This window comes from Egretta garzetta, unplaced genomic scaffold (assembly GCF_000687185.1).
Source record: "Egretta garzetta isolate BGI_Z169 unplaced genomic scaffold, ASM68718v1 scaffold94, whole genome shotgun sequence".
Lineage (NCBI taxonomy): Eukaryota > Metazoa > Chordata > Aves > Pelecaniformes > Ardeidae > Egretta > Egretta garzetta.
The window spans coordinates 4,260,397-4,285,633 of NW_009259683.1; the positions used below are offsets into that span (position 1 = coordinate 4,260,397).

General features: G+C 39.9%; 1 protein-coding gene across 1 annotated transcript in view; it reads left to right on the plus strand.

Annotated features, from left to right (window-relative positions):
* Positions 1 to 1,454: 1,454 nt before the first annotated feature.
* The window catches only part of SCRN1 (secernin 1), a 28,352-nt gene continuing 4,569 nt past the window's right edge, over positions 1,455 to 25,237 (plus strand). The window contains 4 exon segments of the mRNA XM_035894098.1: positions 1,455 to 1,613; positions 13,314 to 13,495; positions 19,411 to 19,613; positions 22,502 to 22,696. Of these exon segments, the coding sequence (XP_035749991.1) occupies positions 1,455 to 1,613; positions 13,314 to 13,495; positions 19,411 to 19,613; positions 22,502 to 22,696 (739 nt within the window).

A 25,237-nucleotide genomic window follows, 5' to 3' on the forward strand; every position in this document is an offset into this window, starting at 1 on the left:
TAGGCAATTTGTCACCCCACATTGTCTTTGTAGAGGACACCTTTAACACACATCTCTTGAAGTTTTTTTGCAAAGTTGAGCGTCAGTGTGACCTGTTCATAGTCTATAGGCAAACTCTTAAGTGTTTTCCTCACAATCAATTACTGCTTTATGGATTATAGCCTTTATCCAAACGGCATTCTTTCTTTGGTTTAATATTAGAAGCCTGCTATTTTGTGAGAAGTATGTGCTCAAATGGTACTGCTTTAAAAAAAATAAGTCAAATTGGAATGGTTTGAAAGATGTCCAAGTTAGTGATCAAAACCAGCTTTGCATAGACCCCCACCCCCAGCATTGTCTTTCAGATAAGTTAGCAGCTTTTGCGGGGAAACTTTTGATTCTATTAATTGTTTCTAAGGAGTTCAAATGTATGCAGATATTTTTACTTGTTCAGGATATTATGGAGGGAGAAGAGGGACATATTTGTTCATTTTGGGGCTGGAATTCCTGATGTAATGGTAAGATCTACGCAGAAATCTCAGACATCTGTGTTGAGTGCTGTTTTAACAAGCAATAAACACTGCACCTTTTTCTTTTGTAGGCATATGTGCCAGGAGTTTCCCTGAATAGTGGGGGGAAAAAAAAATGTCAGATATGGCAATGTACACAAGACTAGTTACAGTAGTGTCATAGTCCAGAAACACTTTACATTTTTTATTAATATATTTTCATTGCAAACACTTAAAATCTTAAAATGTTTGTGCTGTCCTATACGCATTTTAAAGAATATTCACGTTAGCCTGCATAAACAAACAAACTGCAATCAATTAACTTCAGGCAAGACCAGCAATGCAGACAAACCACAGAGGAAGTAAAATTCAATTAGTGCTTCAGTCTCTCTTTGATCTGAGTAGATAAATTGATGGACAGTTTTTTTATATAATTGTGCTATATATATCTTTGTTCTGTTTCTAGTTACACCATTGTCCCGCCTCAGGAATCCCTCCAACATGTTTTCTTTTTCTTTTTTTAAAATTTTAAACTACATGGGAGCAGAGAGTAAATTATTTAAAATTAATCTGTGTTTCTGCACTTGTCTGAGTCAGCAGAATACATCTAGGTCATACGTTCCTGAACAGCTTTGGTGCAGAGTATCTTTTTTTCTTTCTGTGGGGACTAAGTAGATTCACTGACGTACAGTCATCTTGCCTTTTATTTCTCCTCTTTATGCCGTCACAAGGCTTGGGTGAAAAATGTCTGAAAATGTCTATAATGCTTTTTATTAAATCCAGATAAGCTTTCTCTGAGCTGACCTGTTCTTCCATTATCATTGCACAATCAACTGACAGGTAGAGGGGAATGCATTGTCTCTTTGCTGCAGCAAACAGTGGTAGACTGAAGGATTCTCTAATACATGCAATTATGAGTTCAGCAAACACTACTTCTGTTTTTTTATGCCTCCTTTCCTTTCTAGGATGGCTGCAGCTCCCCCAAGTTACTGTTTTGTAGCCTTTCCCCCATGTTCTAAAGATGGGCTGGTGGTGTTTGGAAAGAACTCTGCACGGCCTAGGGATGAAGTACAGGAGGTGGTCTACTTTGCTGCTGCAGCTCATGATCCAGGAAGCAAAGTTGAGGTAAGGGTGAATTGTTACAACCAAACTGTGAGAAATTACTATTATTGGAAAAAATGAATGTTGTCTTGTTTTCTTGTGCGATTGTGGAGTCATCCTTCCCTTCAGTCAAACCTTTCTTGAGTAGAGAGGGGACAAGATTTTTGAAAGTCCTGAAAGTGAAACTCAGAATGTAACTTTTTTGTTCAATTGAGGAAAAATCCATGATCTGTACTTTCTCCAGCAGGCAGGCCGAACTGTTTGTACCTCAAATTCCTGCACTGTGTAGCCTATTGTTGCCTTTTCCTTTTAAGGGAAAAGCATCCTGGCTAACCGGAACTAGAAGCAAATTTTCAAAGTTTGTCACTTGCCATATGAATTGTTTTCATTCATGGTTGTTGGTTGACAGTTGTAATGGGGTCTGGCTGTGCTAGGCATGTTGCAAAACAGGTAGCCAGAAATCTCTGCCTCAAAGAGCTTGTGCTCTAATAAGGGAATGTAAGAGGAGAAAAACAAGAGCATAAGCTTTGTAAGCCGAACCTAACTATTGTGCATATAGTTGGCTTTGATGACATGTTCTGCAACTGAGGCACCTGCATCGTGGTCAGTTTTCAGTGCTGTGGCTTCTCTCTGAATCTGGGCTGGATGTGGAGTCCTGAAGCTGGATGCTGATGCCATGGATGCAGGTCGAAAGGGACCCTGCTGAAAGTAATTTTAATTGCAGTGTGTTACTGTAGCCTCACTTTAGGCTACAGTAGGATAAGCAGATGTGGAAGGGTGAAGCAAGGGGACAAAAGGAATGAGAACACAGGAAGAGGGGAAAGGGTGCAGTGAAGGTGGAATGAAGAGACAGGTGATAGAAGAGACAAGGATTGGTGGGGATAGCCATTTTAGCAGAGGGGTCAGAGCCTGATCTGCATTGTCAGGAGCTTTGAGTCCACAGGTTCTTGCTCTGGCTGGCAACTGGGAAAGCAAGAGCTGTGAGGTTCCCTGCATTCAGCTCTGAGGACACCAGGTGCTCTGCACCAGGCTGGTGTCTCTCATCTCTACAGGTCCTTCATGGATATAATTGTCACTTTCCCAGAGGAGATCCTAAGGCCAGTGCCAGTTTTAATTCTGTCTTTCACGTGGGACAATTTCCAAATTTCAGAGGATTTGGTGCTATTCTTTTTAACAGTTAATGTTCTCTTGATTCCTGTTGCTACCAACATCTAGTACAACTCATGCATTTTTAAATGATTTAATCTTGGATATGAAGAAATCCCCTACTCCTGTCCAAAAGCACTAACTGCTGTTAATTGTAGTGCTGTATTGGTAGCACTGTTGCAGACCTGTGCTAGTATATAAAACACAAGTGTGATAAGACAAGAAGAAAACTTCAGAGGAATTTTTTTTAAAGCTTCTCTTCATAGAACTGGAAATGGAAAAAAAAGTTTTGTTGTTGTGGAAGAAGAACTTCCAAAAGCTGTTCTGGAGTGTTTCTGTCCTTAAAGGAGAATACTTTGTAAGAGCTTGATTCTTTTGGTCTCTTTGCGCCATATCTTACTCTTTGATGAGATTGTCGTAATTTGCTGAAGGGTATAATTAAGCCATATGTAATCTATTATGATCCTTCTCCCATCCCATGATTTACCAGTTCAGTGCCTTTTATAGAATTCAGTCATAAACTGGACTCTTTTGCCAGTCCTTTTGGAAGCGGGAAGTACAATCCTTTTGCCTGACACACTGCAGTTTGTAGACTTACTCTGCTAGCCAGTATCTGCAGGCCTTCCCCTTGAATGTTGTTCAGGTTTTTTTGGTTTGTTTTTTTTGGTTTTTTGGTGTTTGTTTTTTTTTTTTTTCTTTTTTCTCTAAACAAAGGTAAAGTTTGCTGCAGTGTGGTGAAGTTGTGCTTTTAGACAAGGGACTGGAGTGGGCTTTTTTTATTTCAAAGTAGAGGCTCAAGCCCTGATTAGATGGGTACTTTGGCCTCTGCTAGTCTATGCTATTGCATAATTCTTTGTTAGCTGGCCTGAGGTTTTGCAAGTGCAGTGGTGTACAGAAACATACAGGCTCCAGAGGTTTACCGAAATCCTTCCCGTTTCCTCCCAGCACAGAATAAAAATGTTCTTCAGTTGCTCTGGGAGTAGCGCAAGCAATCCCTGCATCTTTGTCACACTCAGCACTACATATTGTTAGTCTTTTTTTTTTTTTTTAAACTCATGGGCATTTTGAGTAGAGTAAGCCGGTGAAAACAAGATACTGATTTTAATTGTTTTACTTGATCTAAAGGCTGTCTGGTAGCTTTGCACAGTCCTTTAACTGCTCTCCTTTGGACAGACCTAAGCACAGATTTAGTTGTTAGTTTTTCTTTAAAGTTCAAGATTTTATTCCACCTTCAGAGAGAGAGTGTGTATTCAATCAAACAAGTCTAGCAAATATCAATGTTACAGAGGATTCTCTTTAGAAATAACCTTTTTTTTTTTTTTAATTTTCTTTTAAAGCTGGTCACTTCAAAGGTCTTTAAAAAAGTATCAACATAATCCCCTTTGCTGCAGGAATTGTAAAAGATTGACTGAATCAATAGAAGCCCTACAATCCAAGTATTAGGCTGCTAGATTTGCTTCTAGCTTTTGCTGTTTTACGAACTTAAGGATATTAGTGAATAAGAAGATTGCAATTTCAAACATGCTAACTCTTTGTGATAGCAGAACAGAAGTAAGGTCTTCAGTTTTTGCTAATTAGCTGAAATGTATGTATATCTCTTATCGTAGGGATGTGTCTAAGACTACTCTTGTCTTATGACAAATAGCATACTTAACCTATAGGCAGAGCATGTGCAAAGCCTGTTATTTCCTTGTGTACTGTTAGTGCTACCTCTCAAAGTTAAGAAAAACTTTAAGGGCTTGAATTCAGCTGCTTCACGTTTTTTTAAGTAGCAGTCATGCAACACTGTATTTACCTTTTCATCAAACTTACTGAGTTGTCAGAGGTAATTAGTTAATAGGGGGATGTCAAAGCTTCTAGATGTAGCCTTTGACATATTCAGAATTATTACTTTGTTCTTTAAAACCCATGAAAACTCCCAACAGTTCAGTTATTGTTGGGTGGGGATTTTTTCTGCTACAGCTTTCCTTCCCTTGTGTTTTATAAAACTAACTAAACAGGTCTGAGATGAAATGTGTGACATTTTGCAAATGGAAAAATGTGGTTGACCAATTTCATGCTACTGTTTTTCTAAGTCAGTAATCCTTTGTGCCTTTGATTTAATTTTCCCTCTCATCCATCCTAGCATGGCTTTTTTTTTCCCCCAAATGAACAGCTTTTCTCTCTGTTCCATATTGTACGTTTGCGTTTGTTTCTTATGTTAGATACATGATCTTTTACCTTCACTGGCTAATGACAGTGGACTTGTTTTTCATTATGTTGTATTCTTTGCAGGTAATATAATCCAATGTGTATCAAATTTTGATTAATTCTCCGTGACTGTCACTCACATTCTGAACTTCTGTTAAGAGGTGTTTTTCAACACACTAACAACACGTGTTGTTTTACAAGATTCTCTCAGGAAGTCCATATCCTATTTATGTTCTGTGCTGCTCACATTTGCAAGTATGATAATGCACAATGTAACAAAAAATAGCACAGTATTTCAGCTAGATTATTGCCATAAAGGAATCATGCAGGCTACGCTATACAGCTATCTGCTAGTCTGTGGCAGGATCCCCTTAAATGAGGGAATTCAGTGAATACTGCAAGTCATTTTAAGCTTGATCTTTGTGGCTCAATCTGCCAGACAAGTAACCCTTCAGCTAACTCATCAACATAATTCCTTCTCTCCATGTCAGCAGGTTCCCAAGACCCTGGACAATGGGGCTTTTCATAAAGGTCTGCTCTGTGTTTGTGTGTGACAACTTTCTCAAAAGTTTGTTCTTGTTTTGCATTGTAATTTTGCAGTGGCAGATGCTGATCAGCTCTCTTCCTTGTAGTGGTCAGTCTAGTAAATTTGTGTGTGCAGGTGAAATACTGCTCCCTTAAGCATAAACAGGGTCCTTTTTTGAATTCCTCTACTAAAAGTAAGTGTGTTCTTTTTTTTTCCCAGATGTGGATTTTAAGAATTTTTCATGTCTTAGTGAGAATTCATGTTGTATGAGTTTTTAAGATGCAAGCCCCTCTGTCTTACTTTTAAGGTAGATTTTACTGACTAGATCTCTCTTGTTCTCTAGTAACCTGTTGGTTGCTGTGGTTTTACTTCTCCTGAAGAAGCCTTGGGTGGATGACTTTTTCTTAGCTGAACTTCCCAGTTGGAATTTTTTTTTTTCTTTTAGATCAACCTCTTCTAATCTAACTTTTTATCCATGATTTGAAAATAGTCATGCTTGCTTGCTACAGCATAGAGATGTAAAAGCTCTCTTACCTTGATAGCATGCAACTTCCTATGGAGAAGTGGAGGCGAGACAATAGAAAGGATGGTCTGCAACAGTCTTATCAAATTATGGAATATGCAAAATTTTTCTAATTTATTGGTATTAAACTCTTCTGGGCATAAAGCCACCCCTCTGTGGAGTAGGAGGAATTTTGTGTTATCTAAAACTTCATTGCACAGTTACACTGTAAAGTTGGTTTTGTTTTTTTTCTCTTTTTTTAATAGTTGTTTTGGTTTTTTTTTTTTTTAAAGGATACCATCCTACCTCCCCTGACTCGGTTTTCAAAGGAACAGTAAGATTATTTGCTGTGCATTGCTCTGAGCACTGCAGACATACAAACTCACCTGAAGCTAACTGAAGAATCTCTGACTGGTATTGCAAGATAGATATAAAGCTTGGAAAGTAGACTTTGGCTCTATTAAAGTTGGCTTTGTATTCCTGGAGGTATCTTAATTCTGGTATCTGTAATGTAGTCACAAGGCATCATGCCAGTTCTGCAGTTTAGTTCTGGTATATTTTGATTCCCTCTTATGCCAGATGTTTGGGTTATCTGCATTATATATGGGGGTAAGATGTTCAGAATTTGGTAACAGAAGTCGAGCAGCAGATGAATCTGCTGAGAAATCTACTCTTTGGGAAGCCTCCAAATTAGATTGGCAGTGTCATGCTTACAGTCATTTTAATGCAGCCATGAACTTGAACCTGGGTACCGCCACTATGATACCTCCACGGATAAGTGTTGACTGGCAGGAAACCTTGAAGAAACACAGCAGTGTCTGTGCCCATGATTAAACTTTTTATTTACTCTGTGTAGATAAAAAAAGGTTGTAGTCTAAAGGTTTAGAATTCAGAGATAGTTTGGGAAGCTGCTTTTTCTTGCCTCTCAGCTGAGACCCAATAACTGGCTGTGTAAGCAGCCTATCTCATGACACATGCGGTCAGACAGCTTACCTCAAGCCACCTTGTTTAAGCTAACCTTTAGACTTCGCACATAAGAGGAGAGGTACTATGCAGGCAGACAGCAACTAATAAAAGAAAGTGGTTGCTGCCTTTAGCAGAGTCTATTGCTTGGCTAGTGTGAGCTTTTTCTCTGTTCTGCTCCATTGCAGGCCACTGGCCTTTAAACTAATGTGTTTGACTTTGCTTTGTAACTCAATGCATGAACCAGCAGCAGTTCAGACGTAGAAGCCATAATCTCTTGGATGTTTCTGCCCTCTCAAAGCCTCTGTTTTTACTGTAGGAATGCTGCTTCTTTGCTCCCTTCTGCTACCAGAGCAAAACTGGTTAGCTTGAACTATTTTTTTTTCTTAATATCTTTTTTTTTTTTAATTGGAACAGAGAGGAAGAGGAGGGAGGGGCAAAAACCTGCCAACTGTCCTGTCTGGACCCAAACTGTTTACTTGTGGCAGAACAGATGTGTGAGCAGGCAATTCAAAGTGGCCAAGCAAAGAAATCAGTCCTAGGATATCTGAGAGTTCCAAGGATATATATGTGATGGGCTTTTTGTGGCTTCCATGAAATCTGTATTTCAGTTTTACTTTTGTTCATCAGCCAGGAGACTGCTAGATTTGTAACTTAAAAAACAAGAGGTGAATTCTTGACTGCTAAATCAACTCTGACATACGGTCTCTTCAGACAGTGTTCTCAGCCTCCGGGTGCCTTGCTGTACTTCGTGGTATTTTATTTGTTTAAAGATTTTTATATTTCATTTTGTTGAGCACGTGTCCATGCTGTGGGTTACATGCCTGAGGCTCCTTGGTGGCTCGATAGAGTGGGTTAGAATAGGTCAGAGGGTGTGTAGTTCTGCTTTTTGACAGGGGAACTGTTTGATTTTTTTCTAGCTTCTCTAGTTCTTTTCTAGAATAAACCAGATCATCCTTAGTCTTCAAGATAAATGACACTGCTAGAGATCAGAGGCATAGAGATTCAAATTTTACACTTATTGGTTGCAATGAATAGAAACGGCTAGGAACAATATACAAGTACAGAAGCTTATGTAAAGTGTTCTTGGGACTTCATAAAAGGGGAAAAACTGTTCTTAATATGGAGAAGTAAGAGGCACTCTACTGTGGCAGAAATTGGTTTTGTTCCGTATTTGTACACTTAGTAAATGTTGCTGTGGTTTTTATCTGGCTACAACATGAGGTTACAAGTACTAGCATAGTGTGTGATTTTGAGGACTCATCCTGCCGCTGGACAGACTTCTGTTCGCCGTTCTGGTTTGAGTGTGTGACCGCTAGAACTAGGGCTAACTACTTGAGATGTACCCAGGCTAGATTTATCCTGGTGTATGGCTGTCCCCTCCACTGTGGCACAACAGCTTTGCTGATACTAGAGGATATCATGGGAATGCTTAATCGGTGTTGTAAAGTTCTTCAGGTGTCTTCCACTGTATACTTAGCGCTGCTCAGTATGCATAAGCAAGCAGTGGTGACAGCATCAGCTAACCACATCTTCTGTATTGTGTGCTACTGCTTGCATACTTCTCTTACCAGAGAACAGTGATTCCCACTCGTTTGAGCTCTGTTGTGTTTGTTCCTGTAAATGAACAGAATTTGTATTACAAACAGAAGAATTATCTGTAGAACACACTCTGTCAGACACATCCACAGGAGATGGTCTGAGGGACTTTTCTTGAACAACCATGTTCTAGCTTTCCAGTCTTCCACTTCACCATGATGGGAGGGTCCAGGTAGCCCATGTCACCTGTGGAATTGCCTCTCTAGACAGTTCCAACCAGGCTGTCAGTCTCAGTGTCTTGATGGCCACAGAGGCAGCAGGCGGGGAGACTGCCTCATCACGTTTTTGCCATCCCTCTTTTGGAAGGGGTTAAAAGCAGCCATGGTGCAACTTCTTGAGTTACTGCAATAATCCAGAGGTTTTGCCTGTTTTCAAATACATGCTATGGTACAGCAGTGCTTGAAGTAGTTAAGCAAAGAGTTAATGTGAAGTTAGAGCCTGGATTTGATGAGGGGGTGGTGAGGGGGAATCTCTTCTGTAATCTAGAATCTTACAGCCCTTCTTCAAAGATCATTTCTTTCTAAAGTATTCCCCGACTATTGCCTTTGTTACCCAGGGTCGAAGCCTATGTGATTTCATTGATATTTCATAATGACCTGACTGACAGTGCTAGGAATCAGGCTTCCACAGCCTCAGTACAGTAGAAGCTGCACAATAGTTTCTTTTCATTAATGAAAGAAGAAATCTCTTGTGCTTATGACTGTCGTGTCTGTTTTTGGAATACCTCCAACGTATCTGCATGCCCTAGCTAGGGTGGGAGGTACATTTGTGCCTTGTGCTATACTTAGAACTGCCTTGATAAGATTCTTTTCTTGATACTGTAAGTGAAATAAAAGAAACGTCATTAGTTTCCAGCCTGCTTAATTCTCTTTAAAGTTTTTTGCTGCATCTCTGGTATGTGAAGTCTGTCTTGTCTTTGATATTTCCCGATGGGAATTTACTGTCACAGGGCATGATGCCAGTTATGCTGCTTTCAGAGCTGGAGTTCTAGCAAATCAATGGAGCCTGACACCACTCACTCACAGCTGTTGCCACCAAATGTATCAGTATTCTTCTGTTTTTAGCATTCATACTCAAAGAAAAATGTTAGTGTTAGGAAATGCTGAGGCTGGATGCTTCAGGAATTTTAAAGACAGGGTTGGTAGCACGCAGAATCACAGCAGTACCTTATGTCTATTTGATTTGTCATTGCCTAGTTTGGCACAGATCTTTGTAGAACAGGCTGCTATGCTGTTGTGCTGGAGGGATTTGCCAGATCAGTGGGATGCAGGAGAGGGGACAGGGAGGTTGTGGTTTGTGCTCACTTTTGAAATCTTGTCATCATTTGGGCTCCCATTTCTAGAGATCTAGTGGCCAGTGAGGGGTTTTGGTGGATAGCATTGTCTTTCCCTCACCATTTCATTCCATGTCTGAGCTGTTACATATGTTCTAATTTCTGTGGAATAAATAGCAACGGTTTGCTGTGCTGCAAATCCAGCGACTGACTTTAGTTGACCTACCTTTACAATTGATGTGCCTTGGATACAGGTGGATAGCCCAGTTCCTCCTTTTCCTGCATGAAGATACTATTTTATTTGGAAAAGAGTTTTCTGATGTTATTTTAATGGGGGGAGGGAGGGAGTTATGAAGGGTGAGAGGTTTAGGTTTAAAATTGAATAATCTATTGTCACATCTGGACCCTATACCTATACCCTGTACCAGACACTCATACCTGTTGTTAACAAATATGGATCAAATGCCTGCCTTAATACATCAGTCCTATTGAGTGCCTACTTTTCTGCTTACTGGAGTAAGTAATTCTAATGGGAAGATTAAAATCTCATCAAGGCTTTTTCATCGTTGTCAATACCATGGCAAAGGACTGTTGAACAAGAATCAAGTCAACGGTAGTGTTACAAGGACGTGTCATCTACTATCACATTGGAATGGTTTTCTGTTATTTAGGTCTTCTGAGGCAATTCATATAAATAAGGCTTGCACATTGTGTACATGAGTTATTATATGGAAGTGGAAAATAAAAATATGAGAATATGGCCCACGTTCACTTGTCGTTGGGTTGGGGGATGTGAAGAAGCAATATAGAAGGTGGCAGCTGTATTCCGTTGGTGTGCTGTCTCACTCGCTCTCCAGTGCGCTCAGCCAACTGCCTTCGTTACAGCCTGAAATGTGTTTCTAAGTGAATGAAGTGCATAGAGAGGCCTCTGGACGTTTTCTGGCCTCTGACTACATAGTTACAAAGCAAAAGCACTTTTTTCTGGAATGCTCTGGATCCTTCAAGCAGGAGCAAATGATTTTCTCTTTCCCCTTTCTCAGCTGCTACTGTTGACAATAAAATCTTTATAGTGAATAGCAGCTTTAGAAATGCTTGGTTCTGGACTGAGGCCCCAAGTAATAACTGTTTGGTAGCAAGGATAGCCAGAATATGTTTTGGAGAGAAAAGGCGTTCAGCATTTTTTTTAGCCTATCACTTTTCAGAGTGTTTTCATCATTTTTCCTTCCAGAAAAGCAAAGCCTCAGTGTAAGCAAGCTTGTATAATAGAGCTATTCAGCCGGAGAATGCTCTGCAAGTGGGGGTTTATGGAATACTGAAGTCTCCTCCACACTGCATCTAGGGTTTTGCTTTCTGCTGCGGAGTTGAGAAGGTTCATGTCCTGGATAGCTCTGCAGGATGGCTCAAACTAGCTGACCACCTTTGAGATGTAGGGAGTAAAGACCTGTGCTGTGCAAGAGTTAGTATCTCCCTGGCTGCAGACCTGTCCCCCTGATAGCTGCTCCAGTCATGTCTTCACATGTAACATGGGAAGGTGCTTGGCCCTGCTGCTGCAGCTCTGTGTCCTCCTTTGCACGTCCAGGAAATACAGTAATTCTGCGTTCGGTTGCACACATGCATTAAGTGCTAATCCAGACAGCACTGACCTAAAGCTCTGAAAAAATTCGCACAGAATGTCAAAGGTGATAATTTGCTTGCTGACAGCTCAAATGGAGAAGAAAGAGTCTTGATAAGAAGTGGCTGCTCCAGCATGGTTTGGTTAGAAAATTAAACAAAGGATGAACTGTATGAAGTGTTTTTATTATGTGGATCTTAGCTCCTGGCTAGTGCCAGATGTTGTTTCACTTCAATAGATGAGGAATCTGCCTCTACAAAATCGTAGTATATTACTATAGAAGTGATGTGGTCAGACAGCTTGGTCAAATATTAGGGATTTTCTCCAACAAATACAGCAGGTAAGTCCCTGTTGGAGTCATCTTGCCTAAGCTAAAATCAAAATTAAGCACTCTGGTTTTAATTCCTTAGAATGGAAGAGCTCCTCCCCCTTTTTTTATCATGTCTCCTCCATGAGAAATCATCCTTTTATTTCACCTGTAATGTGCCTGGTTTTGTAGACAGATGACAGTTTGACCTGTTTGCACACAATTCCTAATGAAAGTGGCAAGCTCATTTCTATTGTCTGTCTTGCATGGTTAGAGTGAAGGACTCTTAAAAATGCCATTTCTGATCAAAGATGATCTGTTACACATTTTAATTGCATACTAGATTATTATGTAAAAGTCATTGCTCAAGACTGGAGGCTGAAGATTATCATGCTCTGTAATCCTTAGAGGGGGGAAAGACCAGTTAGAAAAAAAATAGCTTCTCACTGTTAATAATCTTAGACTGATTTCTTTGGCTTTAGGTTCTAGTGTAGACACAGCATTTATTTTCACGGCAAACAACTTTCAGTCCACAAGTCCATTCTGTTCATCCTATATGTCTGACCAAATACTCCTCCAGAAAAATGTTGCAGATTACTTCCTGCAAGGAGGATTTTACAACAGGAGTGCTAAACACTAAGAGCTGTCTCATAAATACCACCGACAGCTTCAGCGTCCTCAGAAGAAAATTCTGTGGAATCTGGTCCTTGAAGAGCTTACCATGACTTCAGTAGTAAAAATGTAAAGCCAAATCCTTTGGCTTGTACAAGCCAATGCTCTAATGATGGATCAAGCTCTCTTCCATGCTGTCTGGGAAAACAGTGCTTGTTCTTAAGTTCTAGAGCAAGAGAAAAGGAAATATATTTGAAAGATAACGAATTATTTCTTTTTTCCTTGCAGTTTAAATGACATCTCTGCAGCCATCCTCTGTATTTTTCACTTGTCAGAATGCATCCGCAGACCTCTGATTACAGTAGACCATATAAAATAGTAGGAACATCAGCTTTAAGCAAAAACAATGCCTGTGTTTTATTTCCTGTGAGTTTTTATCAAGGCATTTCACTGAATCTTTTCAAATCTTGAGGTTTTTTTTTTTTTTTTTTTTTTTTTTTTTTTTTTTTTTTTTTTAAATTTCTACCAGCAGTCTCGGTCCTAGGGGCAGCTTCAGGGGAGGCAGCAAGGGAGAGGGGGAAGCCACCTTAATGTACTTAGCCCAGTTACCATTCTTACACTGTGTACTTAATAAAGTACTGGAGATTGTGCTTAGGTTAGATGGTAGAGTGGTTTGATGTTGTTACTGTGTACAAATATGATCTGTTTCTTTACTGTAACAGTACAGCCTGTCTACTGCTGCTTTCCACTGATTTTTTGAAGCCTGCAACTATCAAAAGAGATGTATTTTCCCAGGCTTTTGCAGTATAAGGATGTAAAGGTTCAAAGATGACAGTTAAATGTTGTTTAAAAAAATTGTGTTCATATGCAAGACATGGACTTTTTCTTAATGACGTGTCCTGTCTATACATTGAAACCTTGTGTTACTTCAGTCACAGCATTAAATAAAATGCTTGTGATTGTTTTGCTTTTTCTCTTCCTGCTCTCTCTGCAGTGCACGTATATTGAAATTGAGCAGGTGCCGAAGACTCATGCTGTTGTGCTGAGCAGGCCCTCCTGGCTTTGGGGGGCAGAAATGGGAGCTAATGAGCATGGAGTCTGTGTAGCTAATGAAGCCGTCGTGACCAGAGAACCAGCTTCTGAATCTGAAGCCTTGCTTGGAATGGATCTTGTCAGGTGGGTGGCTTACTGAGCTGTGAGCAGCCTTTTAAACACCAGAGGTTTAGATGATGATTGATAACAGGTAACAGCTTTGTGTTTCATTGGCATTAGGAGATTTTAAAACAATCTAAGCAGGAGACCTGTCTAGGCGGAGCTCCAGACGCAGCTGAGTTAACACTTGGAATCTGAATTTGGCTGCCAAGTATGTACCAGTCTAATGTGGGTTCATTAAACCTACCTTGTGTACCTACCCTACAGTCTAGCAGTGGCTATTCTGACAGGATAAGAGAAATGATTACATTGTTAGTAAGGAACCGCTAACTAATTTGTAACATCAGATTGCTGGTGTGCCCTTCGTTCTCCCCCGCTTTACACCAGCCTACTCTGACCTAAAAAGCTTATCCTGGGCTTGTAGCCAACTGTAGGCATAAACAAACTACTATGCCTCACTTCAGCCCATGCATTCCAATGCAAACCATTGCCCTTATTTAAATGCTGGCAAACAAACTCCTGTAAGTCTGCTCATGGAAGGCTGTCTGCCTAAAAAGCTTGCGCTGCACTGTAAGTCTCCACCTGCATGCTGATCTTGCAGTGAAGAGAATTTAAAGGAGAGTTGGGTGGGGGAAGGAAGCTGAATGTGAAAGAACAAGAGAAAATGGTGCAAACTTATTACAAAGAGAAAGGGAGCAAATGGACTTGGTTTAAAGATGCAACAGGACAACAATTGCTTAAGTGAATCAATGTCAGACCCAGTGGTCCTGCTGGAATTTGCCCTAGGATCCTTAATGAGCAGGCTGAAACAATTCTAGGTGAATTCTCATTTTTCTTGAGAACAGTGAAAGATGGGAGAGGTTCTGGATGACTGGAAAAGGTTTAATGTTGTGGCTATACTTAATAGAGTTAAAGAGAGTTGTGGTTATAGACCAGCTTAACCTCACTTCCTGAAGGGGGCAAAACCCACTTAAATATCAAGGAGATGATGAAGGTGCAATAATGGCTGTTAGTCAAGAAAAGTCCTGTCAAACCATTCTAATTTACTCCTGTAACAAGTTAACAAATTTTATGGATAGAGGATAGGAAATGGATAACTTTTCTTTTAAGAGGGCATTAAAACCTTCAAAGGCATTCTCATAAGCAAGCTGGGAAGCATGAGTTAGAAGAAATTGTTGTTAGGTGTATAGCTGCTTGAAACTGTAATTGTAAATGTTCTCTGACTGTAATGATGTCTCTGCAGAAATACAGTATCTGGTTCCAGCTACCATAAATCAAGAGGAATATGAGCTAGTGGGAGAGAATGCAGTGGAAATGGGAAATACGATCAGAGATCTACAGAATCTGACCAATGAGAAAATCATGAGGGAATTGGGATTATGTTTCTCTCTGATATTTTCTCTAAACTCTATATTACTGAAGGAATCTGTGGAGAAGCTGTTGCCTAGGAGGACTAGTGAATTTATTTGTATCAAGGGAGACTGAATAGACTGGGGGGGGCTCTTTTAAGAAAATGTAGGATGTTTGTCAAGCTTTTATCAAGAAGAGAGAGAGATTAGGTGACTTTCCAAGCTCCGCCATTATTTTTTCCCTCCTACTACCATCCTTTGAAACTTTAAGAAACTCTTGGTTTAGATGGAGAGTTCTGCTTATTTCAGTCACAGTTACTGCAGTCTCAAAATATTGATTTACCCACACTAGCAAATCAGGAGATATCAAAATAAAGAGAAACTGGTCATAAGCTACCAGTGCTCGTCACCTGTAGATATTACCCTCCCTCTCTTCTTATCTGCAGAAGAAATTGTCTGTAGCTCGAAGGCAGAGTGCTTCAGGCAAGGAGGACTAGAGATGTGTTGCAGACTACCATCTGTCTCTTGTTCCAGCCAAAGTGATTCTTTCTCTTACCGTGAAGACTTACCCAGATGCATTAAGCTTATCTGTTTTGGATCACCTCATAGAATAGACAGCCATCAAGTACAAAATCAATCATGTAGGCTGCAATGAAGCAGCTGGCACCAGCTCTGCCTTTTTTCACTCATCTTGCAGAACAGACTAATTCTATCGCTCAGGTTTCATTGGTACAAAAATAAACTGAGGAGTTTTAAACCTAATTAAGAAATGCACATCTCTGCTGGCCAAACTTTTATCACACCTATGTATATGTTGGACTTCTCCATCTGTGTCAGATCTTAGCTGAAGGATGAAGACTGACTGATGAAGACATGTGCGCATGTATGACTAGCTGCTTGCAAAAGGAACTAAAGGCTTTATACTGTGAAACATGTTCTTCAGAGCAGGTATAAGAGTTGTCAACCCAGGAATGTCATCCAGGTAGTAGAATCTAATTTTCCTTGAATGCTCAGGCTTCCCTAAGAGTGTGCTTCTACATTCTCTGAAAAGTGATTATTCTTTTTCCATAGATGAGATTTCCTCTCTCCTTGAACTCATCTGGAATTGTCATTTTTCAGTTAGGATTTAAAATGCAGCTGACATGGGCAAAGGCTGTAGTAGATGTTGTGGGAGCACATGCTATTAAACAGGCCAGAGACATCTTTTAGCAAGGTACTATAATTCTGAAGTCAGCATGTTTTGTTGTTGAAATTGGAAGTTGAAAATTCATCCTGCAACCTCATAGACAAAGCATTTTTTTTTTTCCAATGAAGACCACAAAGGACATCAGTAAAAATGTATTTCACGAATTTCTTAGCTTGTTTAGTAACTGGCTGCTGGCCTAATGCCTGAAAAAAGCATGCTACCTACTGTATACTGTATACTTACAGTATACTGCTGTATCTGAGGATTAAGACCGATACCTACAGATTTGTAGCTTGATAGTGTATCACAGCATGTTAGAACATATGAGTGATTCTTAAGAAATGAATAAAGTTTGTGTGATTGACTTGAGGGGTGGAAGGTGGTCCTACTCTATGCAGGCTTGTCCCCATCCCAGCTTATCTAAATTGAGAACATGAGCCTAGTCACAACAGACAGAAAAACTGAGAGAAAACGGTTTTCAGCACAAACTCCTAAGAAACACTTCTGTTCTAGGGATTTATCAAAAGGTGGTCTTTGAAAGCTGCACCAGTATTGCTGCGTTGGTTAGCTTATCAGGATTTTCTTCAGATATTCTTCCTAGTGTGGCTGTAGGTTTTTTGAGGGGTTTTTTTTTGAGGCACACTTGCCTTTATAAAGCACCTGTTTACTTAGGGAAGTGCATTCATATGAAGAGATGGCATACTGGTTTGCTGATACAGTTAGAACAGGACAGTGTTATCATACAAAAGGTATATATGAATAAACCTGTAAAATACACCCTTATTTTTGCATTGTTGTCTTAGTTTTTAATCCCTATGTGTTTGTATTATTTCTTTGTTGTTTTTGTTGCTGGTGCAACCACTTTTTCAGAGCCACACAGAGATGCCAATCTTGGCAGGGAGTCAAGAATGCTCTTTAAAATGGTATTAATTTGTTTACCAATTTCTTCCCTTAGAGACCTCAAAACTGACTAAAGTAGAATGTCATCATCAACTGGGTTAGTTACTTCATTTGGAAAGTCTGTGAAGTTGAAAAGCTTAAGATAATGTTGTTTTGACAAGGTTATAATATGCTGTGATACCATATTGGAGGTACTGAGGCAGTGGATTGTACTAAGTCACTGAAAATTTCTTAATGAATAATTGAAGCTCTCATCTGGGGGTGAAATTACTTAAAACTTTTCTTCTGGCTCGCCTTGAAGGGTACTCTGAAATGTGTTAGAGGGAGAGTTATGCTGTAGTTACCCAGGACATTGATTCTGAGGTAACTGGCGAGACCTACAGTTTTGTGGAGATGAGCTCTATGGTTGTTGTGTAGGGTACTTGTTTTTGTTTTCTTTGGGTTTTGCTGCCCCTTGTAACTGACAGATAGGAGCATCCAAACAAAAGCAGAGCCTAGGCCTTTGTTAAATGGAAGTAAGCGTGACATTGGAGCCATTAGCAAAAAGAACCCAAAAACCCACTCAAACTGAAAGATGCTTCTTCAGCTTGAATCTCTGCTGTAGTTTTGACAGAGAAAGCTAGACTATAACCATCTCAGAAGGAAAATTTCAGGGAAATGTTATGAAAAGATTTAGTGTGATGTTATGTCTCTTGGCAGATTTTGATCTAATTATAACCTAATGCTTTTGGTCATAAATTAGGGAGAAGGGACCGGATTATCACTGAATCTAGTGACTATATGGTCACCAAGGTAGTTGTCAGACCATTTGTTTACCTGCAGCAGTGACAGCTGTTGGAGTTTTCCTTAGGGAATAAATAAGACATGCTTTTGGACTGGCTTTTAAATTATGTCTGTAGTATGTGCTAAGACTGGCATCTCTGGATTGCTCTGAAAAAGCAATTGTGCCAACGATGAAAAGACTGAAGGAATAACATAAGTGCATAGGGTCTGAAAATGGAGATAACAATGCAAAACAAGTTTCGGCTAATAAGAGAAACAAGATGAGGGAAAGACTGTAAATGCAAGGTAGGAAGGTGATGGGGGAGAAATCGTCACTCTAAGTTAGGACCTAAAAGGCTAGTTGGCTTTCCTTTGTCACTAAGTGATAAATAGGTGCTGCTGAGAGAGATCAAAACACTGTTTTCAAGTATTCAACCTAAAACAAGGCTAATAGAGGCCAACTATTAACAAAGCAGGCCCAGTGTAGAGATCAGGTTGAAAAGTATTTAGATCAACAAATTTGTATTCAAATTATCACAACCTGATTTGTGTGCTGTAGTTTTTAGGAAAGAAAGTAAGTAGTGTTTTCTTGTCATGTGAGTTCGAGGGAAATGGAAAGGGCTAGCATAGTACTTAAATTTAAAAAGGTGAATTTATTGGAACTATCCATCAGTCAAAACAACTTTGTCCACAGAGCTATTGGAGAAAGATAAACACAGAGGAAAATATTAAGGTGGTCTAACCAACAGAGTGAAATTTTGGACTGATCCAGATAGCTCTCCCAAAGGATGGAGGCAAGGATATGCTGTTGTTTGAAATACTGCATTTCCTCATTACCAGTAATTGCATTTTGGAACCAGTGGAATCGTTTGCAGGTCTGATTTGGACTCTCTTAGTTACTGTTTTCCTGTTGACTTGGTTAGGGCTGTGAATTATTTCAAGGGATTATTTAATCCCATTTATTCAAGATAGGATGCGGTCATTCCCTATAGCTTTGTAAAACCTATTATTGTGCCTCAGTTTACTTTTTCCTAAAATACCCTTGCTTTGCTCAACCTTTCTTTTAAAATTGTGTTCTTTTAGACATATGGTGACTCTTAGCTCAGACAAGAGCTGTATCTGGTGTTAAATGTTTTTTGGGTGAAGCCTCTGCAGGAACAGTGAAGCATGACTCTGCACAAATGCATCTGTCTACAGCATGCAATGTGCATCAAAGGATAACATACATCTAGCTTTCATGGGCAATTAAATATTGGAGCATTGGGAAAGAGAGGTTATAAAGAGATTGTAATATTGAATACTCCTTCCTTTTTTTGATCTCTGGTAATATTACTTTGCAATTTCCCAGTCTTCTGTGCAGAAAAGTAAACTTGCACGTAGCTGTTACTTCAAAAAGACCTTTGCAAATTGTCCTTCAAATTTATTCTGCCTAGGGGGGGATAAATAGAGCATTACATGTTTACAGTGCAGTTGAGCCGTTGGTTGGTAATTGGACTCTTTTTTTAAAAACTAAAACCCAGCTATGATAGGCTTGAGAATAAAGAGCCAATGTGGAAAATAAAGACTTGAAACATCAAATAATTTATCATCCTGTAATTCTAGTAACTCATTAAAGCAGGAATTTCTATGCTAGGCATACCTGACACCTTGGTATTTTAGAACCAGATCAGTACTGATGTTTAAAATGAATAACTTCACTGTTACATGTTTGTCTGAATCTCTGTCTTACCCTTTTCTTACAGACTCGGCCTAGAAAGAGGTGCAACAGCTAAAGAGGCATTGGATGTAATAGTTGCTCTGTTGGAAGAGCATGGACAAGGTGGAAATTATTATGAAGATGGGAGTTCATGCCATACTTTCCAAAGTGCATTTTTGATTGTAGACAGAAATGAAGCCTGGATACTGGAGACTTCTGGAAAGTACTGGGCAGCAGAAAAAATCACAGGTCAGTTTATCACTCACAGCAAACTTCTCTTATTATAAATAGCTGTAAAGAATTGTCATGGAAGAACTGGTCTTAAAGTCACTGAGTTTAAGTAAGTGACTGATTTATGCAAGTGTTTGATTAAATCATCAATTTTAATCTTCTGTATTTGTACTACTTTTTTTTTTAAATGTTGATCTGCACTCGCTGATGTAACTTAGCATTTGCTGTGAAGCTGGAGATTTTTACCTGTATACGTAATATATGTAATAATAATCATGCTTAATTTTTTTACCTTTGGTAAGTGTATTTTCCCTGATTTATTTACTATTTGGAATGCATCAAGTGTCTTTTCAATGGAGCTAGTGCCCAAATTGCTGCTTACAAATCTAAAATATTAAGAGAGAAGGATAAGCATTGATAGCTTTGAGAAAAGGGTTTGTGTTAGGTGGTAAATTGAATGGGCTGCAGCTGGTTGCTTTACTGCAATAGATACGGTCCCCTCGTATCCTAATTTCTTATCTGATACTGCAGAGCAATACTTTTCTGCTCTTTAAACTTGTAGGCGGTTTCTTTTTCTGTATGTGTGAAGCCAGAGCTGCCAAACTAACTTCTAGATTTCACTGGCTTGGTGGCTGAACTTATTTAAAACTTTGCCGGCAAATATGTGCTGCCGTAATAGAATATGATTCTATAAGGCATATGTTTAATTTATTCACAGTTGTTGTTTTTAGTCTTGAAGGGATTTTTATTTTCATAAGAGTAGGGCTTTTTAGAATTTACTCACATTTGAATGAATTAAAAATTCAGATAATTTAAGAGGATTTTTATCATCCATGCTTTGAGCTATGACAGATCTGATAGCAGGGAAGGAGGGAGGTTTAAATTCGTTGAAAATACCAAAGAACAGAAATAACACCAGCCTGTGTAATGTTGTGTGATGGCCCATTGTCAGTTCATGCCACCAAATACAAATCAGCTTAACTTAGCAGGGATGATGTTTTCCCAAGCAAAGCTTGCATTTTAAGGGTATCTACAAGATGGAGGAAGTCTTCTAGCATAAACAGATATCAAACATAGAGGAAGACTGATAACCGCTGTCCTGATAAAATCCAAATTCTGGAAAGCAGTTGGCTCCTGAGGTTCCTAGGATTATGCAGTGACAACCTGCCTTCTTTTGTTGACCTGCCTGGCTGATATTTGAAGAACAGTGTTTTCTACGTAGCCTTTTTAGCTGCATCAGCAATACATAACCTTCATGTCCTTCTTCCCAGCAAATAAACTGTTGCCTTCATGTGCTGCTTGCAGCTTTTTGAAATGATACTGCAGCTTTGTTCTGATTTTTACCAGCTCATTTCTCTTCAGGAGGTCCCTGTGAGCTGCAGATAGAGTAGTTTCCATCTCCTGCAGCCTGCCGAGGCTGCCAGGAGAAAAGGCTGCTGGCTATGTAAGAACTCATACTTTTTTCAGGGCACTCTTCTTTGCAACCATAAGCATGCCTTTTAAGCTTTCAGATGAATGCACAAATGCTGCTAAAATGGGGAAAATGTGTCATTCCCCAGTGTGAAGGCATTTTTTTTCCAACTCTGTCCTCAGAGTTGTTCTGTTTCTCATATTACTGCCGCAGTTCAGTAAAGCTTATAGTGAATGTTTATCGAGAAACTCTTTGACAGTAATTTAAGGATAAACACTTTAAAATCCTATTCATGTTCTTCAGTCTGAGTAGAAAAACTTATTTGCTTGGTAAATTTTCATTTTTTGAGGGGGATCAAAACCATGAAATACTACTTACATGAGTTACTAAATGTAATATTTAAAGAGCGCTTAAGGAGTGGCTTGCCTAGCTTGATGTGAACACAAATATTCCTATCGCTCAAGTCAAGAAAATTCCCTGAAAGGTATGATGTTTGAAAGTGTGAATCAGAACAAACTGTCAGTGACCTAGTATAAGTCAGAACTGAATGACCGTGACTTTTTTGCAGACTGATACACAGAACTCCTACTATAAGAGGTTACTCATTTAAATAACATGCGTGAGGCATTATAAAAGCAAACTTATTTTTGTGAAAAGCAGTATTAACAACTTCCACAAATATTGCTTTCGTTTGTGTTGAAGAAAAAGTTTGTGCCAAATTCCAGAATCTGGTTTTATCTTAATTTACAGATTTACTTTATCAGCTCTTTCCCTGGCTTCCAATGCGTTTGCTTTATTCTCTCTGAGGATTATCTGCAGCAGCCACTGTTAGTCATGCTGTAGATATATGGATATAAGCACTGCGGTATTTTTGAGAAAAGCAAATTTAAAAACCCTTTAATATTCTTTGAAGATTACTTACACTTTCTTTTTACTTCATGCCATTTTAAAATTAAAGATTAGAAATGAAGTTTAATTTAAGCCTATCTTGCTTCTTCAACTGGGAAGCTTAAAGCAATTGGGTGAGCTTTTAAAAACATTTTCCAAATTAAATTTTCAGTTTTGAGGGGAAAGAAGGGTCATTAAACTAAATGCAGCTTTGCTGAGCTATATTTTGAAATCAAATTAGACTTCAAGCCTTGTTGTGGCAGTGGAATACACCATTGGAGAAAAGATTAGGCAGGTGCCTTTGGCATTTGGAGACCACTGTTACTTCATGGGTGGAATGTTTAAGTATGGATTGTGAAACTAGCATTCTGACAAAATAGCACTATTAATCACAAGGCAGTGTAAATATCTACGTAGGGCACAGAGAATTGAGCTCTGGAACCCGCAGTGACTGGTGATTCTGTGTATGTGTACCTAGGCAGTCATGCCAAATGCACATCCTAACCAATGGTTTAATTTGTTTCCTAATTGAAATTACGTTGTCCTTCCAGCTTCTCCCAGAAAAACTGTATTAATGCTCTCTTTTAATATGTGTCTCTTTCTTCAGAGGGGGTGAAATGCATTTGCAATCAGCTTTCATTAACTACAAAAATTGATGCTGAGCATCCTGAACTAAGGAATTACGTGAGAAGTCAAGGCTGGTGGAATGGAGACTCAGACTTCAATTTTTCTGAAGTGTTCTCTCTTGCTGATGACCATTTAGCCTGCTGTTCTGGCAAGGAGAGCCTAGAAAAGCAAGGTGGTAAGTGTTGAACCATCTTTCTGTGAGCGCAGCAGGATTTTCAGTCACTACTGCCTCCTTTCAGGAATTCTGTCCAGAGCTACATGTGACTGAGGAAAATACCTCTACATGTAAACCATGTGGAAAGAAAGACCAGAACTGAAGACTGTCCCTAAACTTGCCCCAATTTAGGATGAAGCCCTTAATGTCCCCCTCAAGTTTAAGGTTTTAAAACAGGATTGCAATTATAAAATAACTTTCTTCACTGTTGTTCTGATGTGTATGATGTGCCACTACATTTGTGCTTTGTTGTAAGTTTAGTGGCCGTACCTAATACTAAAATAATAGTATTAAAAAAAATGGCTTTACGTAGGAAAGCTTAAGCTGAATGGATTCTATGTTTTTGGAGGTTTGCTTAGGCTTTTGGGGAAGGAATTAAGATCATAGTTTAAGGAAAAGCAATGCTGGTCAGTTGCAAACTGAAGTCCCTTTTTCATTGTCAAGCAGAACAAAGCTATCAGAACAGACAATGTGCGGATTGCCTTCAGTCAAAGGAAGGGTTTATTTCCAGACCAAAATTTATTAATGAGTTAAGTTCACTGCAGCTGGCCAAAATAGCTCTGAAATGACCAGCCTGCAGCAGTGTCTGCTCTTTCATGTGTGAAAAAATAGTACGAATTATCTTTTTATAAAAAAAGTCTTTTACCACAAATGTGAATTTACTAGATTGTTAGCATTTTTACATGTTGGCAAATGTCAAGAAGAGTGTAGATGTGAAGTATTTATTGCAATGCAGGGTTCCTGCTAAGGCTATGGAATTACATGGAGCATGGTTTGTGTCTAAGAGGCAGATACAGGAATTCTGAAGGACCATAGGTGAAAGGTCTTAATAAACCTGGATTATAGCACTAAAAAGCCTCAGGGCCCCTACAGATAGATGGCTATGGCTACAAATCTTCCAGGCTGTTGGGTCATTCCATGTCTCCTGGTGTACTGAGGCACCCTTGCATGGAAGGTTGAGTCAGTGCAGGGTTTGAGAAGTTGCTGGGGAGAAAGCTGTGATAGGACACAGGCAGGAAATAGAATGAGAACAGGGGATCCTTGCAGATGGTGGTTTGGAGAAAAATCTCAGTGTCTAGGTCTGCTGCTGTAACACCCTGTAAATGAAAGATGATGTTTCAAAATTTTGACTGAGAGCTAATGGAAATAGATGCCGGTAGCTAGTGGAGTTCCCCAGGGCTCGGTACTCGGCCCAGTCTTGTTCAACTTGTTCATCAATGACCTGGACGAGGGGACGGAGTGTACCATCAGCAAGTTTGCTGACGACACAAAACTGGGAGGAGTGGCTGATACACTGGAAGGCTGCACTGCCATTCAGCGGGACCTGGACAGACTGGAGAGCTGGGCGGAGAGGAACCTGATGAAGTTCAACAAGGGCAAGTGTTGAGTGCTGCACCTGGGGAGGTCAAACCCCATGCACCAGTACAGGCTGGGGGCTGACCTGCTGGAAAGCAGCTCTGCTGAGAGGGACCTGAGAGTCCTGGTAGATGGCAAGCTGACCATGAGCCAGCAATGTGCCCTTGTTGCCAAGAAGGCCAATGGTATCCTGGGGTGTATTAAGAGGAGTGTGGCCAGCAGGTCAAGGGAGGTTCTCCTCCCCCTCTACTCTGCCCTGGTGAGACCCCACCTGGAGTACTGTGTCCAGTTCTGGGCTCCCCAGTTCAAGAAAGATGAGGAACTCCTAGAAAGAGTCCAGAGGAGAGCAACTAGGATGATAAAGGGACTGGAGCACCTCCCCTATGAGGAAAGGCTGAGAGAGTTGGGCTTGTTCAGCCTGAAGAAGAGAAGACTGAGAGGGGACCTTATCAACACGTACAAATATCTTAAGGGCGGAAGTCACGAGGATGGAAGCAGTCTGTTTGCAGTGGTGTCCAGTGACAGGACTAGGGGCAATGGGTGCAAACTGAAACATAAGAGGTTTCATTTGAATATGAGGAAAAACTTCTTTACTTTGAGGGTGACAGAGCACTGGAACAGGCTGCCCAGGGAGGTTGTGGAGTCTCCTTCTCTGGAGATATTCAAAGCCCGCCTGGACGAAGTCCTATGTAGAATGCTCTAGGAGAGCCTGCTTTAGCAGGGGGGTTGGACTGGATGATCTCCCGAGGTCCCTTCCAACCCTTGCGATTCTGTGATTCTGTGAGATGAGGAATGGGAGATCAGGGTGCTCCCATTACGCCTGGGCTTGAGTAGAAATAGCTTCTTAGAGTAAAATGGGTGTTCTGTGTAAGTAGTCTGTTCATAGTGATTGCTAAAGCAGTATTACAGACATGATGGCCTTCTTCCTGAAAAAGACCTTTTTAATGCCATTTCTCTCTACCTAGAAATTGTAATGCCTAATTAATGCTTCTTACTGTTCTCTTTTACTAGCTAGGCAAGTACATTCTGGGTTTGCATTGTTTAAATAGAAACTGTTAACTGGGATTTGTGACATGCCCATGTCAAGTGCCACTGATCATATTAGGCGAAAGCCTATTCAGACTAAATTCCTTCCTTGGGGTCGAA